General features: G+C 45.9%; 1 protein-coding gene across 4 annotated transcripts; it reads left to right on the top strand.

Annotated features, from left to right (window-relative positions):
* Positions 1-12,923: 12,923 nt before the first annotated feature.
* Positions 12,924-15,875, top strand: LOC127295581 (uncharacterized). 4 transcript variants are annotated; one of them, XM_051325549.2, is made up of 6 exons: positions 12,924-13,383; positions 13,491-13,617; positions 13,701-13,849; positions 14,238-14,318; positions 14,638-14,711; positions 15,476-15,875. In XM_051325549.2, exons 3-6 carry the CDS (start codon positions 13,768-13,770, stop codon positions 15,644-15,646), a joined length of 408 nt encoding a protein of 135 aa, XP_051181509.1. In that variant the 5' UTR covers positions 12,924-13,383; positions 13,491-13,617; positions 13,701-13,767; the 3' UTR covers positions 15,647-15,875. The 4 variants fall into 4 exon arrangements, 1 of the variants encoding a protein (XP_051181509.1); XR_007847939.2 differs by having other exon boundaries at positions 12,924-13,338; positions 13,701-14,318; XR_007847938.2 differs by having other exon boundaries at positions 13,701-14,318; positions 14,649-14,711.
* Positions 15,876-17,045: the final 1,170 nt, after the last annotated feature.

The raw sequence follows: 17,045 nt of genomic DNA, 5'->3' as shown, positions 1-17,045 counted from the left end.
CCGCGCCATAGGGATGGAATTAGCAAAGTTACTAGAGGCAGGTTTTGTAGTAGAAGTTATCCATACTGATTGGGTCGCAAACCCCGTCCTTGTACCCAAAAAGAATTCTGAAATACTAAGAATGTGCATCGATTACTCCGGCTTGAATAAGCATTGTCCGAAGGATCCGTTCCCCTTGTCGCGCATTGACCAAGTCATTGATTCAACGGCAGGGACGGAACTTCTGTGTTTTCTTGACGCATATTCCAAGTATCACCAGATCCGGATGAAGAAGTTTGACCAAAAGGCGACCTTGTTCATCACACCCTTTGGCACTTACTGTTATGTCACCATGCCCTTTGGTTTGAAAAATGCAGGTGCCACCTATCAACGTACGATGCAGCGATGCCTGAAGGACCGAATTGGCCGGAATGTGCACGCCTACGTCGACGACATCGCAGTCATGACCCGGAAAGGATCCGACTTGATCAGCGACCTCACGGAAACCTTTGATAATCTCTGACGGTACAAGATGATGTTGAATCCGCTGAAGTGCGTCTTTGGCATGCCAGCCGGAAAACTCCTTGGCTTCATTGTGTCTCATAGAGGCATCAAAGTTAACCCGTAAAAGATCAAGGCAATTCTGTGCATCAAAAGGCCAACTTGTCTCAAAGATGTGCAACGATTAACTGGTTGCGTCGCCGCAATCAGTAGATTTGTTAGCCGTGTTGGCGAGAAGGCGCTACCTTTATACAAGTTGCTGAAGAAATCAGACAAATTTGTCTGGGATGACGCAGCAGACACAACACTTCAAAGGTTGAAAGAACTACTCACTTCCCCACCTATTTTGACGGCACCAGCTGAGTCAGAACCCATGTTCCTCTACCTGGCAGCCACCAACAAGGTCGTAAGCTTAGTTATCGTGGTGGAGCGAAAGGAAGAAGGCTACGAGCACGGAGTCCAGAGGCCAGTTTACTACATAAGCGAAGTCCTAACGGAATCCAAGCAACGCTACCCTCACTTTCAGAATCTAGTATATGGATTTTTCCTAGGCAGCCGGAAGCTGAGGCACTACTTCCAGGAGCACCCTATGATAGTGGTGAGCAAGGCTCCCTTGTCAACTATCATTCACAATTCCGACGCAACATGGCGTACAGCAAAATGGGGCATTCAATTATCTGCCTTCGATATCAATTACCAAGCCAGAATCGCGATCAAATCCCAAGTCTTGGCAGATTTTATTGCCGATTGGACGGAAACGCCGGAGGGCGAGCCTGACCCGGAACCTGAACCATGGATCATGCATTTTGATGGACCCAAGCAACACCAAGGCTCGGGGGCTGGAGTTACCCTGAAGTCACCAACCGGAGAAGAACTGCAGTACGTCTTGCAGATTCACTTCGAAACTACAAACAACATGGCGGAATATGAGGCTCTACTACACGGATTGCGCATCGCTAAGGAGTTTGGGATCAAGCACATCATATGCTGCGGAGATTCCGACCTGGTGGCACAACAAGTAGCCGGAACCTGGAACGCCAGAAACTCCGTCATGGCGGCTTACAGAGACGAAGTTGACGAGATCGCCAAATGCTTCCTCGGATACGAAGTCAAGTACCTCAGGAGAGACGATAACACATCGGCAGATATGCTATCCAAGCTTGGATCCGGCAGGAAACCAATTCCTCCTGGCATTTTCCTGGAGCATCTACGGATACCCTCGGTGAAGGGCGCAAACCCGGAAAACCCGGACATGGCAGTATCTCCGGCCAAGGAAGTGATGACTATCATTCCGGCCTGGACACAACCGTTCCTGGACTACCTCATCGATCGAAAGTTGCCGGAGGACGAGGTCCTCGCACGACAGATCATCAGACGAGCAAGATCCTACACAATTATTGATGGACAGCTCTACAAAAGAAGTGCAAACGGGGTGTTTCTCAAATGCGTCTCAAATCAAGATGGCATTGAAATCCTCAGAGAGATCCACGCAGAGGATTCCGGGCATCACGCCGCTCCCAGATCACTCGTTGCCAAAGCTTTCCGGCTAGGGTTTTACTGGTTAACAACTAAAGAAGATGCTGATAAACTGGTAAAAACTTGCCGAGGTTGCCAGTACTATGCTACTCAACCAAATGCTCTGGCTCAGGAGCTGAAGACCATCCCCATCACTTCGCCGTTCGCGGTCTGGGGGCTAGATATGGTCGGAAAATTTAAAAAGTCGTCTCCTGGCGGTTTTGAGTACCTCCTGGTCGCTATTGATAAGTTCAGTAAGTGGATCGAGGCAAAGCCAGTGAGAAAAGCCGATGGTGCTACGGCACTAAAATTTGTTTGCAACCTCGTAATGAGATTCGGCATCCCAAACAGCATAATCACAGATAATGGCACGAACTTCGCACAAGGAGAATTGAAGGATTACTGCAATGACGTAGGGATCCGGCTTGACCTTGCATCTGTGGCTCATCCACAATCTAATGGTCAGGTCAAAAGAGCCAACGGCCTCATACTAGCCGGAATTAAACCTCGCATTGAAGAACCACTGCGACGCGCAGCAGGAGCTTGGGCTGAGGAGGTAGACTCTGTTCTGTGGAGTTTGCGAACTACCCCTAACAGATCAACTGGATTTACTCCTTTCTTCCTAGTATATGGATCCGAAGCAGTGCTCCCCTCCGACATCATCCACGATTCACCGCGAGTCTCCGCCTACAACGATGAAACTGCTGACGAGGCTCGACAGCTATCCGTGGACCTGATCGAAGAAGCTCGGAATTTAGCCGATCAACGCTCCGCCATTTACCAGCAGAAACTCCGATGCTACCATAGTCGTCGAGTTCGGAACCGCTCGTTCATGGCAGGAGATCTGGTCCTCCGCCTTCGCCAGGTTAAAGACCATAAGTTTCAATCTCCATGGGAAGGACCTTTCGTCATCAGCAAAGTGCTTCACAACAGATCGTACTACCTTGTCGATTTCCGGGAGTTAAAGGATAGACCTGCTAATTGGTACCGGAAACACAAGCGAGAGGATCCGGATGACATATACGATGAAACAGACCGTCCCTGGAATATAGCACAGCTACGTCCTTTCCACACTTAGCAAACTATGCATTACATATATTGTAATATATATGATACATGATCAATGAAATAAAGCATATGGTTCACTCTTAGAGTCTTTTAACTCCTTTAGTTTTTCATTTTTGGATCGTGATTGTTTTCTGACTAAAACCGCAGAGCTGAAAGTTTCCGCCTTAGCGTGTATGAAAGTTGTGATTTTCAAAAATTGTCCTTTAGGACGTGAGCTTAAATTTTCGGGTGGATGAGTTTTTTGTTGCGAACTCATGGATTCCTGGTAGCGACTTTCGGTACCTTAACTGGGGGCTTATTTCCGCGGTTATTGACGGATTGCCATTGGGCTTCGTCGCCGTAGGCGAGCGTTCCCGGCTAAAGGTCTTCCGGCTCGTGGAAGGTCAAGTGAGCTAGCCGGAAAACTTCGAAACTAGCACTTGCTTTTCTAATGAACGAAACATGCAAATAATTATAACGGATAGTAGGATAAGTTTTTTCCGCCCATGCAGAATTGCTTCGTCCCTAGCTACTTAAGAATTTAAGTTATATTACAAACCCTCGATGGGGCCAAAATGATGCATTGTTTTCTTCCCGCGGGAATAAGTTTTCTACTCCTCCTTAGCCGGAGAAGATTCACCTTTGTCGTCAACCTTTGGTTCGCCCTTCTCTTCGTCTTGGGCCGGAGATGAGACATCATCATCACTTTCTTCATCTTCATCGCCCGGAGACGCTGCGCCGCCCTTGGACTTGTCCTTCTCGGCATCCTTGGAGCTTGTCCAGGTATATTGGCTTCCGGATTCCGCAGGTCGAGCCTCCGCCTCGTGCTCCTTCTGAAGCTCCGCTTCAAGAGGCTCGTCGGCTGGAAGAATCACCTTGTCATAAAATTCATTGTGGCGGATCCTTCGAGCGATGCGGGTGTCGTAGCCGCTAACTGCATCCAGTAGCGCATTGACGTCCGAAGCCGGAGGAACACCAGAAGTCACCATGTCAAGATCAAGTCCCGGGTTATGTGCTAGGCACATGGCCAAGGACAGGGTAACAACACCTCGGGCCGATGACGCCTGCAGATCCACGACCAGCTCCGGAAGAATATCCATTCTTTGGATAAGCTTGCAAACTTCGCAAGTGCGGCTCTTCTTAATTGCCAAGTTATGGCAAATCTTCCGGGATGCTGAGATAAGGTCCTTGCAATCATCTCCGGCGAGTTGGAGAAGATCATATCGGGGAAGGCTCTGCATGAGACGATTGGAGATAAGCATAAAGATTGAGTTCAACGCATAAATTATTAAATGAGCTCCGGATTCATACCCATGACGTCGTCGTTGAGTAAGTCCCAGTGTCTCTCCACCGTCTCCATATATTTCCGGAGCCCGTTGAGCTCCTTCTGCTGCTTCTGGAGGGTTTCGCTATCAATTTTTTTTTCATTTCAAACTCACCCTCCTTCTGGATGAGTTCCGAGTTCTTCTCCACCAGCCGCTTGTCCGCTTGCTCTTTTTTTCTTTTCCGCCTCTGCGAGCTTCGCCTCCAGGTCTTTGTAAGAGGAGCGCAGGGTCTCGAGCTCGGTAGACGCTGTGGCGAGGGAAGATGATGCACCTATCCAAAGATAAGTCAAAATAAATTTGGAATTCGGAACATGGATTATTTGCAAGTAAGACGGAAACCAACATTGGGCGTCCGCCAGCTGCTTCTTCAGATTCACGTTCTCCTGCTTAAAAGTTTGAATTGTTTCCGCCTGACCCAGGGTAACGCGGCGCTGCAGGGCAATGTTTTTATGCAGCTCATAGTGCAACGCCTGCTGTTCCTGTAAATAGAGACAAAGCAGGAGTAAATTCCGGTTTTCTACAAGTGGATCCTTTCGAAGCATTATTGCCGTAAACTTTTCCGCCATAATGCTTGGGGGCTACTACGACATTTTAAAATCTTCTTCAGTTTGAGTTTTTTCTAAGTATTTAGGTGCTAACTAGTGACTAGTTTCCGCCTATATACTTGGGGGCTACTGGGAAGTACCTTGTGCTTGCAGAGGAGCTTGTCGAAGAACTGGCCAGCCTCCCTCTTGAAGTCCTGAATCTCCGATGACTCGGCATCAGGCTTTCCCCAGGCATTGTTCATCATGGCGTTAAGCAGATCTTGTTCAAGATCCCACTTTTCCGCCTCAGTAAGCTTGTTAAAAAATTTGGTTGCATAAGCCTTGGGGGTGGAGGTAAGGTCAGCCGGATCTCCGAAGTTCTTCGGGAAAACGACGATGTCACTGCCCGCAGCTTCAGCTTTCCCCGAAGAGTTGACTTCCGCCTCCTCTTGGCCCTGTACTTCGGCTTCTTCAGGGGCATGTCGCTTTGCCCCGAAGCTTTCTCCGCCCACCTTTTCGCTACTCACTGGAATTATCTCCACTGGAGTTTCGGTAGCAGGAGGGGAGATCGCTCAGCTTGAGGCGGAGACGGCTGGGGAGTTGCGTGAGAAGTGCTTGGCGGAGCTGGCGTTGGAGGGCCGACGGCCGGAGACTTTTTCATATACTTGGTAATAGGTTACTGGACGTTGGTCCGCGTGGTGGTGGTGGTCGGATTCCTACAAACAGGCGAAGGAAATGAATAAGTAACAAGTTCTATCAAAACAAAGATGCACTATACTCGGAGACTTAGGTGGTGCCGGGGATGATTGGGCGCGACCGTTTTCCTCCTGTTGTCAGCGCTCACGCTCCGCCTTCCTAGAATCCAGCGGAGGTGGCTTCACAACTTTGGCCTTCTTGGCGGAGGCCTCGCCGCTAGCTCTAGCTTCGGAGCCGGAAGCTTTGGCGTGGGGACGCTTAGTAGGTCGAGGGGCAGCCTTTCGGGGTGCTTGCTTCTCTTCCTCATCGTCGTCCTCCGGATCCTCCTCCGCCGCTTCACCGCTGACAGGGACTCAGAGTATGTTGCGGAAGTCTTCCTCCGCCAAAGTATCGAGCTGGAAAAAAAATTGAGAGTAAGTTAGAACACATCGAAAATATGAGAAGTTAAGAATGACAAAGGTACAAGCGCTTACCGGAGGACACTGGTCGTTTGTCTTGATATCTTTTATTAACTCCGGGACCGGTTGGCCCCGGCAAATCTTCACAAGTGTTTTGATTCTCCTCTTGAGAGAATCCGCAGGAAGGTCGTGGCGGGTTACTCGGAGAAGGTCATCCGCCCCGGTGTACGCGCAGATCAAGCGCGCATTGTACCGTAGCAGCTGGATCCGCCGAGAAAACCAGCTCAATGTGAGCTGAGTTCCGGTTAGCCCATCGTGGACTAACCAAGAGATCCTTCGCGCAGATTTTTCCAATATCGGAAACTGGGCGAGGGTGGGGATGAAGCTCTAGCTGTCACGTTCTTCCGGAGCCTTGTTGATGAATTTGGGCAGTCCATCGTGGACACCCGGAACCGCGATATTCTTCACGTAGAACCATCCGGCATTCCAGTACCGGACGGACTCGTGGGAGGAGTGAGTTGGATACATACGACCATGTCGGAGCATGAAGGTCATGCTCCCACAGTTCACCATGGCCTTGTCCTTCGTCTCTTTCTTCACCCAGAAGAAAAATTGCCATAGGCGGACGTCCGGGCGAATTCCGAGATGCCCTTCGCAAAGCGTCACGAAGTTCGAGAGGAGTAGATATGAGTTCGGACAGATATTGTGAGGTTGAAGTCCGTAAGTGGAAAGGATGGAGAGGAAGAATTCCGAACAGGGGAGAGACAGACCGCGCTCAACCCAGGCTTTGGTCAGGACTCGTTCGTCTGCGTCTGGTTTGGGGACGTCGGAGTCATGCATGAAACTCCATTGCGGAGAAATCATGCCCTCACTTTGGAGGTCCCTTAGTTCCGCATCCTTGGTTTCACAGGGCCACCACTGTCCCTTCTCGCCTTCTCGAATCCGGGCCTTGGAAGCCTTCTTCGCTTCCGCCTCCTGCACCTTAGCAGCCATCCTAGCTTGTCCCTCGAGTTCTTCTTGGATTTCTTTGAGGGTGGGGATCCGGCCTAGTGCAGTGCTGGAAGAGGCGGAGAATGGTTGAGCTAACTTGATGTCGGAAACATATGGTGGCAAGAATGCAAGGGGCTCCGGACAGCTTGGTTCTAATGAACTGGGTTCCGGACTATTCGGAGAACTACCAGTGCATTTGGGTGAACTAGGCGACATGCTTCCGGCTGCGCCCATGCGAACTAGTTCGAGTAGTCGGAATCTACACTAAGCTACTTCTTCTTCTTCTACAAGACCGGCGCACTTACTGTTAATGGCGCGGTGGTTCTTCGGAACGCCGACGAGGATGGGGTTGCCGGCCTTGAGGCGCTAAGCCTCCAATGACCACGGATCGGCGGCGGAGACATTTTCCGGATCAAACGTGGGAGTCTCAGGTCGAGGAAGACCTTGGAGTGGCAGCGGTCGAAGCTCTCCGTGCGGAAGTTCACTGGAGATCAGATCTGGCGGGCGGCGCTGCGGGAGGAAGAAGACGAAGTGGGGATTGCGGTGAAATAATGGGAAAGTTACCGCGCGCAGGGGTATTTATAGACCTCGCACGGAGATTCGTAATTTGGATCCAACAGTGGAAAGGGAATGGTCACCCCGCTGGATGACTGACACGTGTCTTAGGTCAAAAACGGTAAAACGACGTGGAGGTAACTTAACTGTGCACTTTCGAAATTTCCGGCTAAGGATTTGTATCTCCGAAAATTTAGCACGGGAAAAGAGGAAATTGTGCGCGGGATAAGTGGAAAATCTGCTACATTGCCGTTACTGAAGAACAAATGATTTCCAAAGAAGACGACGTCGGAAACGAGTAAAGTTTGGAAGCTCTGCAAGATTCTCTTCGGATCCGAGTTAAATGAAGTCGGAGGAATGATGAATCTCGGAGAACTACGGGGGATACTGTTGTGGGTATACTTTATGGGTATATCAACGGCATGGCCTAGATCCGGCAAGCCCGGGTGGCCCACAGATGGTGATGTGGCATGTGGCCCATCGGGCGGCCCAGTTGCTGTAGATCCTGAAGGATGAAGTCCAGCCCAGGAGCGAGGAGCCGGATCCCAACCGACCTACGAAGGAGGCCGGATCCGTGGAGGCCCATAAGGTATCCGGATCCTGCACGACATAGATGGAAGGCGGATCCTTGACTACACGGCAAGACATTGTATCGTAGTTAGGCAACTTGTATTCCGGCTAGGATTCTCCGTGTAAACCCTAGATCCGTGCGCCTTTATAAGCCAGATCCCGGGAGCCCTAGAGGCACAACCATAACTCATTGTAACAACGCGAAAGCGCCCAGATAATTCCAGACAAGCAGCAGTAGGCCTTGCCATCGTGCAGGTGATCCGAAGCTAGGTAAATCGCGTACAACCATCCCGAGGACTCTCCGCCCAATGGCCCCTACTTCTTCTTCCCTCCATGAGGATCCCTCCTCTGGAGTACCGTCGAATAGGCAACGACATCTAAGATTATAGATGTGTTGTTGCTACTAGGGAGAAAACAACAATATTTTATCCAAGGGCAATTCTATTGTTTACTTTACACACATTGCTTAATGCGATAATTTGTTGCTTGCAACTCAATACTGGAGGGGGTTCGGACGATAACCGGAAGGTGGATTATTAGTCATAGACTTAGTTGGATTACGGTCTATGTATTATATTGTAATGCCCAAAGAAATCTCATAGTAATCATCTTGTCATGTATGGTCGATATTCTGTCAATTGCCCAGCTGTAATTTGTTCACCCAATATGCTATTTATCTTTATGGAGAGACACCTCTAGTGAACTGTGGATCCCGGTCCTTTCCTTTACACTAATAAATTCAACCACTGCAATCCTGCTCTTTTACTTACTGCAAAGCTCTGTTCTCTTTAATTACTGCAAACATCTCTTTCCACTCGATACGTCTAATCCTTTGTGTTCAACAAACCGGTGAGATTGACAACCTCACTGTAAGTTGGGGCAAAGTACTTTGGTTGTGTTGTGTGCAGGTTCCACGTTGTTGCTGACGCCGGTAGTGCGCCCTGCCACTAGTCTGCTAGCAACACCTTCAGAAGTCACGCCTTTCTCCTACTGTCGATTAAACCTTTGTTTTTTACTGAGGGAAAACTTGCTGATGTGATCATCACACCTTCCTCTTGGGGTTTCCCAACTGCTTCCACAACAACCACCACCAAGATTGCGTGGCGCCATCACCGGAGCACCATCACCTAGTCATAGAGTGTTTTTACTTTATTTATTTAAAGCTCATTTCAGTTTTACTAATACAAAACCTTGTGCTTGACAACCATACCGTGGAGTTGGGAACACAAGGCGGTTACTTTGTTTTGTAGGTTGCTTGAAGAGGAGAAGCAAAAGATAACTCTAAGCCAATTCCCCGAGAGTTCGATATAAACCATTGAGTCACCTTTGTGGAGAGAATACACTTGCTACAATACTTTGCACTTGGAGTCCCAATGAGTTGGTACACACGGAGTTGTTGCCATCAACCACCACTTCAGGACTGGCTCAAAAGTAGAAAAAATGGCGAGGGAAGTCAAAATCTGAGGAACTTTAACGAATCCAACTACTTTGAGTTACGGAGTTGTGGCAAGTGTACGAATTGTGTTCACGACATGTTTATCTTGGTGTGTATCCTTGATGCAGCCCGTCCCATGGACGATACCCATCAAGACCGTCAAGTCTCCCAAATGGACCCATAACTCGAGCTCGCACCAAGGCAATATAAGAAAAGGTGAACTCGCTCCTCTCTACGCGTAACTTTGATACTCACTTGGATGGTATGGTACTTAAGTCCGATGTAGTATGTGTTATTAGGTACATTCCTCAAGATCGTCACCCATCGGAGAAATGCCATCCACCCATGGGGAGGAAGAAATGACCAGAGATAGAAGAAGATCGCCTACGACTCACAAGATTCAAGACTCTAACACTTACAACCAACCACCTGAGTCCCCCGAAGTCGCCCAAGACCCAGGCCGAAAGAACATGTCATTTGGCTGATTTCCTATGCAATTCTAGATTTCACTTGGAATTCCAAGTCAATTTTCGAGTCAGTCGGAGTGAATTTAGAATTCCGAGTCAAATTCCAGGTGAGTCGAAATTCTGAATCGATTCCGAACTAATCCGGACTTTTAAACAGAGAGCGACGAAAACAGTCAGACTCAACTCATAATGAGTTTGGAGGATTCCGACTCGACCGCTTCATCCGGAATTTCGAGTTCCATTCTAATTTCTTGAATTTGCTACTTTTGGTCCGTTTTGACCCTGCTGATGTATCTTTGTATGACCAAAGTACCCCTGTTCATGGCTAGCCTATATAAAGGATCCCTCTTGACTTTGAGAAGAAATTAGGCTTATGCCTCCTCTCATGTGGGATTACTACCTCATTTAGACTACAAATATATTAAGGATTATCAAGGCTCTTTATTGTGAAGTTGGTGTCTTTCAGTTGGGAATTCTAGTGCTTTGGTGTCTTGCATAACAACTCTACCGATTGCCCTTTTTTCCCCTTCGAAACTCTACTGCTTTGCTTCTCAATCTTTTGTGAGAAATTTTACTCCTTGTGGATCTTTTCTTTGCAATTCTATTGGATAGGTGAATCGGGCATATGAAGAACAACTGATAGTGTGTGTGGTGTTGAGTTTGTTTTGAATCCTCAGTTTTTTTCCTTCATGTTCATCGTCGTGTCAATCGAGTTCATCTTCCATCGCCGTGAATCCGTGAGATCGGGCCACTCAAAGTGGTTTAACCCACATCAATCCTCCAGTCAATGTATTGGTAGCTTACAATATTTAGTGTGAATTCCACCTTTTACTTCGTAGTTGTACATTTTTGACATATATTATCCCATTTATTAGGGCTTTTACCAAAATATTCCATTTGGAAAACTTTAAACATGGTTTTTATCCCAATTTAGCATTTTGATTCTTTTTTGTTAGATAGGACCAGAGTGTTACATCGTTGTGGCCCAACCGAATGTGTAAGTATTGGAGGACTTCATCTACAATCATGTCCAGACTTTTCTTATCAATATGTTTTATTCTCATCGTCGTCCACATATTTTTGAACCCCGGTCATCAGCTCACACCTTTTCCAATGGACGCGCAATAGAAAGCGGGGTCTAAAAGCTTATAGACGGCGTAAACTCAATATTCACCGATGAGCACGCGGGAATATCCTGCAAGGTTTTACCCAGATAGTAATTGATTTTATTGCTTACATCATGTGGATTGCTGTCTTGCCGCATTTCATTTTATGGAGTAGTATTTGTATAATCCTACGATCTGGGTATCGGCTCCCTGCCCTAACGAAGGAAAGTACAGGGCTATGCTTTATGTGTGGTGCGAAAGGATTATCGAATCTACTTCCGAGGAGGAGCTCAAACATCCTCCTCAGCCAAGCCTACTAGCTTCTAAATTTTGAGACCATGTGTTGCAATCTTGCGTGACAGCAACGCCTGAACAAACACTACAAATATTCTCTTTGCTGCACCGTTGTTTTTTCAAAAGGCAGGTTATATTGCAACGCCCCCGCATAATGGATGCCTTTGCTGGTTCGTCGTCACTCACAAAGGATTCTCGCAGGATTTCGACGGGGGAGTATGGAATGTCCTCACTGCACGTGGAGTCTGGATCAAATTAGATCACCGTAGACGTGTCGGTCCTACAGGCTCCGATGGGGAGCTCATCCAGTTTACCATATTGTTCATAACGCTTGGCTACGGTAGCGTAAGTGATACCTCTCATTTGATACCATGATTCCACTTTTCAAATTTTAAATTGTAATAGTTATAAAATTTAGAAATAAATTCTTCGGTGGTCACAGATGTGTATTTACATTGCCTAAAAACTTGTAGAACCAAACACAAAATATCCTTAGAGGAACAAAAAGATAAATCCAACACGAATATTGTCACATAACGAAAACACAAAATAACACTATTCACATAGCAACTTGTTTTTTTCTCTTGTGTATTATAAATTTGGTTCTGGAAAATTTAGCAAATGTAAAGACACATCTTGTGAAACCCACAAATTTATTTTAAATGTTGTTGGCATCTACAAAATTGAATTTTATGAAGTGGTATCATGATATCATGTGAGGCGTGGTATCATTGGATTTTTTTTCTCTCGTACCGAGCCTGGCAGCATGCAAACCCATAGACTCTTCGATGGAATTCCAACGGCGAGATTAGACCATGCTCATATATTTTTTTTGGTAAAGGATGCTTTATATTACTTAAAAGTTAGTACCGCGACGATACAATAAAAGAGTTTGGATCATTCTCTGCATAACTAAGATGCACACAGCAACACAAGTCTAAAGAAAATCCATAAAATATAAAAAACATGTGGATCACAAGTCACCTAAGATACTGTAGGCTCAATCCGTAGATTGTGCTACCATTCAAGCGAGATAAAAATATTCCTTATTGTAACAACGTAAACATATTTATAAACAAGTCTTGATTCTCCATCCGTTATAGAGACGAGCATGAACGTGACAAATCAGTCCACGGGCAAATATCCTGCACAAGAGAGAAATTCTTTATCTTTAATATCTTATCATTTCTATGAATCCAAATATGCCTGTTTCACCAAGTAAATCTACCCTATTTTTTCATAGCTGGAATACTAACCACCAGTATTACTCCTAGAAAGCTGCCTGGGCAACTCGGCCAACCAGGGGGTCTGGAGGGGGGTTTTAATCCGGTGCGTTGAATCGAGTTGCTACAGGATTTCTTTCACCCCGCTTTTAACAGCAACCGTTGGATGCTGTCAAATATTGTATGACCCGCTGCTTCTCCGAATGGGTCGATGACTACTGGGACCAGAGGCATGCGGGACCGGTGGACAGAGACAACAACGATGCTTGTTTTGTGTCTCGTGTGCGCTTGGGCCAAGTGAAACCCCATCGCACGTCTCGGTGAAAAATCCCCCAATCCGCAGCTCCACTTTCATGGCTCCTCTCGTTTGCCCGCGTGTGGCGGCGGCGTGGTTGCAGGGGATGCGGGAGGAGGAGAGGGCAGCTGCCTACCAATCCCCTCCCATACTCGAGGCTCGAGCCCCGCACCCCCTTTTCTTCATCAATTCCAACCCCCACCCCACGCACGGTGGCGACAGAGATGGAGGCGGTCACCCTCTCCCCATAGGCGAGCTGATCGAGGTAGTCGGGCTGGGCCGGTGTGGGGAAAGGCGGTTGCCGTGGGTGCGGGGAAGGAGGTGCCGGAGCTCCGACAGCGGCGGTTGTTGGATGGCAGCGGGGCGGCGGGGCAGCGGTGTGGTAGGGCCGGAGCGGGACAGCGCCCAGCTTGCCAATGTGAGCTTCTCCCAGCCCCGCTACTCTCCAAGCATCTGCGACGTGGTCTGCTTTCTTTCTTGATTCATTTTTCTTTAAGAAATTGGATCATGGCAATGTTCTTACGATATTTTATTTCTGAATGTAAGCTTTTGCTGGTACTCGTTTTGCAGGATCCAACGATATTGGAGAAATTGCATGTCGTTCTGCTCAAATCAATCATAAAAGATACTGAGGATGTTTCCTGAATTTCTTCAGTTGTTCAATGGGTGAATCAGAGCAGTTCAGCTAATCCTGGAGGTGGTGCATGTTCTCTTTTTTAAACGCAATTTTTTCTGTTGAAAAACAGTTTTATTGACAGTATTTTTTTTAACGTACCTCAGGGCCCCTCGCGCTGCTCGCTGCTGCTTCGAGGCCACTATCTCTTGATGTATTTGCTGGCGGTGGAGCATGGCTGTCGTGGTGTATGTGGTTGGAGCAGTGGTACCGCCACATGGTATCCAGAGCCCGGCTCACCGAGTAGAGCACCAAGGTCTGTTCCGGTGACTTGCCGTGGGCACGCTTCGCGCTGCTTGCTGGCTGCTCCGAGGGCACTATCTCTTGATGGATTTGCCCTTTTTGCTCTTGTTCAAATTGCTGGATTTGCTAATAAACTGAGTTTGTGAAGCGTTTCTAATAATTATTTTGTTGTTTGACTCCAATACCCATTGTCCTTGAAATATGATGCCATCATAGATGTGTTTTGCCACTTTGTCTCTTGTTTTGCTAAACTAAACCACTCATTCTCAGATTCCTATGTAAAGTGACAGTACCAAGATGACATGTTCCATCTTTTTTCCTGAAATTGCCTATTTTGTTCTTTGTACCGTCACATTGTTCCTGCATTTTCAGTCAGTTTGTGTGTGTCCTCAATGTCCCAGGAGACAACACATTTTTTTGGGATAGTAGTGGAATGGAGATAGTCAAGTGCCTTGGAAGTACTCCGGCTGAAAATATGATAGGTAACACTTCTATATCTCATAGCCTATGATATAACTTGCTTCTGATTTCTCCTTAAGAAACTGTTGTTGTGGGGCATTGCAGCATGCACCATACTTCATTAGATATTCTTTTTTTTAAAAAAAAAATGGGATGACACATTACCTCATCTCAGTCATCTGCGGTAGGTAGAACCATCAATTTGAGCTGTTGGAGTCCCTGTTTAGACATACCATTTTTACACAGATGATGAATTCTGCTGCAATATGAATAACGTTTATATTGATGAATTGTCTATCCTAGGATCACTTCTGAGATATTCATGTATTTATGATATGGCAGTCTTCCTTCAGGGTGGCAGAGGTGGCGGTGAAGAATTCGGGGCAATGAGAACTGCATGCAGATGTGAACACGTGGTAGGATGAGTTCGATGTGTTCTTCAGAACCCCACTGTATGCTAGCCTCATTGTTATTTCCCCGGAAATAGATATTATCAACGAGTTTACATACGAGGCAGAAGTGTGGTTACTAAGCATTTTTTGTATATTTTTTTAGTTTGCTTATCAGTGTTATTTTGCATGGGCTGCTGAAGACGCATGGTGCATCCTTTGCCTTTACATGTTGTTTCTGATAGTTTGCCATTTTAGTTCATTTTCTATAGCTACGTATTCATGTGAGAGCTGTTTTTTCTTAGCCTGGTGAAAAACTGGATAGTGAAGTTACAGAAGTTACAGACAATTTAAGATTTGTACCATGGCAGCATGAGATGATCTTTGGTACATACAGTTAAAAACGGGCCTGAAACATATATATGCATGTCTATTATACCTTTGTGTAGAAGTATGTTCATTTTTCATATTTTTAGAAATATATTTGTATATTGATAGTTACATAGGCCTGTAGGTTGTGCCACATAACAAATTAATGAAAGATTTTCTTAAATTCGTTTATATGTAACTTAGCTTGAGGATGGTTGGTAAAAGTAGTAGACAACAACCCTTGTTCTGAATCCCGTTTTTCAGTTAATAGTAGCAGGGCATCATTTTGCCTAACTGTGTAAGTCAACTTCCATTTTGAAGTTTTGATGATATAAGTTCAACTGCCAAATCCAGTGAATTTGATCCACGTAGTTTTGGTAGAGACCTAATAAATATTCTCTATTTTTTATTGCCAAGAGCAGTGGCCAGTACCACCTAAGGACTGTTCTGATGAAGACCAGATACCAGCTCCACGTCTGGTGAAGATCCCTTGCAAGTTGATATTTAGTATTACGCTAGAGGACTTGGGCCTTCCAGATGCAAGATACAACTGCCGTACAAATTTGGGTGGTGGTTCGGTTCATTTAGCATGAAATTCATTTTCAGTGAGATTTCATCTAATTTCATTGAATTTTAGTAATTTGTTGCTTACAAGGTTTGTTATTATTGTCATTATTGTATTTGAACTTCATTATTGTGGTCCTCAAGTTTCCATTAGGCCAGAAACCTAAACTTTTACCCATATGCATTTCTTCTTTGCTTCTTAGTGATGATCTTGGTGTATTCTTCTTGAAGAAAATAACACTTCTTCATATATACTTATTGAATGTGTTGATGGCACCCAAAAATAAAAGGGTTAAGTACACTTTTGGACCCTCAAATCTTGCAAAAGTCTAATTTTGGTCCATCAACTTTGTTTTGATATAAATCTGCCACCAAACTCCTAATTAAGTCTAATTGTGGTCCTTGATAGTGGTTTAATGATGGTTGACTGGTTTTTGACTATCTTGTTTGCTATCGTGAACAAAATTGGCCGGTTTTAATCTATGTGGAATCATTTATCCTCATTCAACAAATAGAAGAAATCCTCTTTTCCTAACACAGACGTGTGCTGCCTCAACCTTTCTCGCTTTTGGTGTAGGCGTCCTCGTCATTTCAGTTGCATCCGCCTTTCCTCCTGACAGAAAAGCCCTCGTATGTCCGCCGACTCTGCCTTTCTCGACCGGCTTATCCGCCCTCGTAGTCAAACAGATAATGATCATGTTCTCACCGGCGAACGTTCGCAATGCTAATTGCATAACCGATCTCGAGGTGAGAGTAATGATCCTACATGGACTAAACCTGTCCATATCCGCCCATGTTGGCAAAAAAATAGTCAAAACCGGTCAACCATCGTTAAACCGGTATCAGGATCAAAATTGGACTTAATTAAAAGTTTAAGGACAGGTTTAGACCAAAACAGGGTTGAGGAACCAAAGTTAGACTTTTGCAAGATACGAGGGACCAAAAATGCACAATATTGCATTCTATGTTACACACATTCATTTCTCTTTTCTAAGAAAAAATGGTAAATGAAAAAAAAATGTTGCTCTTGCGTTATACATGTGTTATATTTATACAGTTGCTTACAATTTTTTATTTCACGATTAAAAAGTTTATACAGGCTTAAAGTTTTTCTAAGACCTACTGAATTTTTGGACAACTGAACAAACATTGGCGAAGTAAAACTTATAGTTACAGATTATCTTGCTTTTGCCTTTGCGCCGGGGCGCACCGGGTCATCTAGTAGCACAAAAGAACCGGTCTAGGCAGAAAGCTCGTGGCCACACATGTTTACCTGTCTGAAAAAAGACGTGCTGGAAAGCAAAGACAGTCTTGTGTTTCCGTAGGCTGCAGCGAAGAGTCAAACACACTGTTCAGATCTAAGATCTTTTGCATGAACAGCCGTACTTTTCCGATTATCATAGCTCCAGTCCAATACTTAAATCGCTG

The sequence above is a fragment of the Lolium perenne genome, chromosome 4, assembly GCF_019359855.2.
Source record: "Lolium perenne isolate Kyuss_39 chromosome 4, Kyuss_2.0, whole genome shotgun sequence".
In the NCBI taxonomy this organism is placed as follows: domain Eukaryota; kingdom Viridiplantae; phylum Streptophyta; class Magnoliopsida; order Poales; family Poaceae; genus Lolium; species Lolium perenne.
The sequence above is the reverse complement of the archived record's forward strand: the minus strand, read 5'-3'. Positions and strand labels throughout refer to the sequence as shown.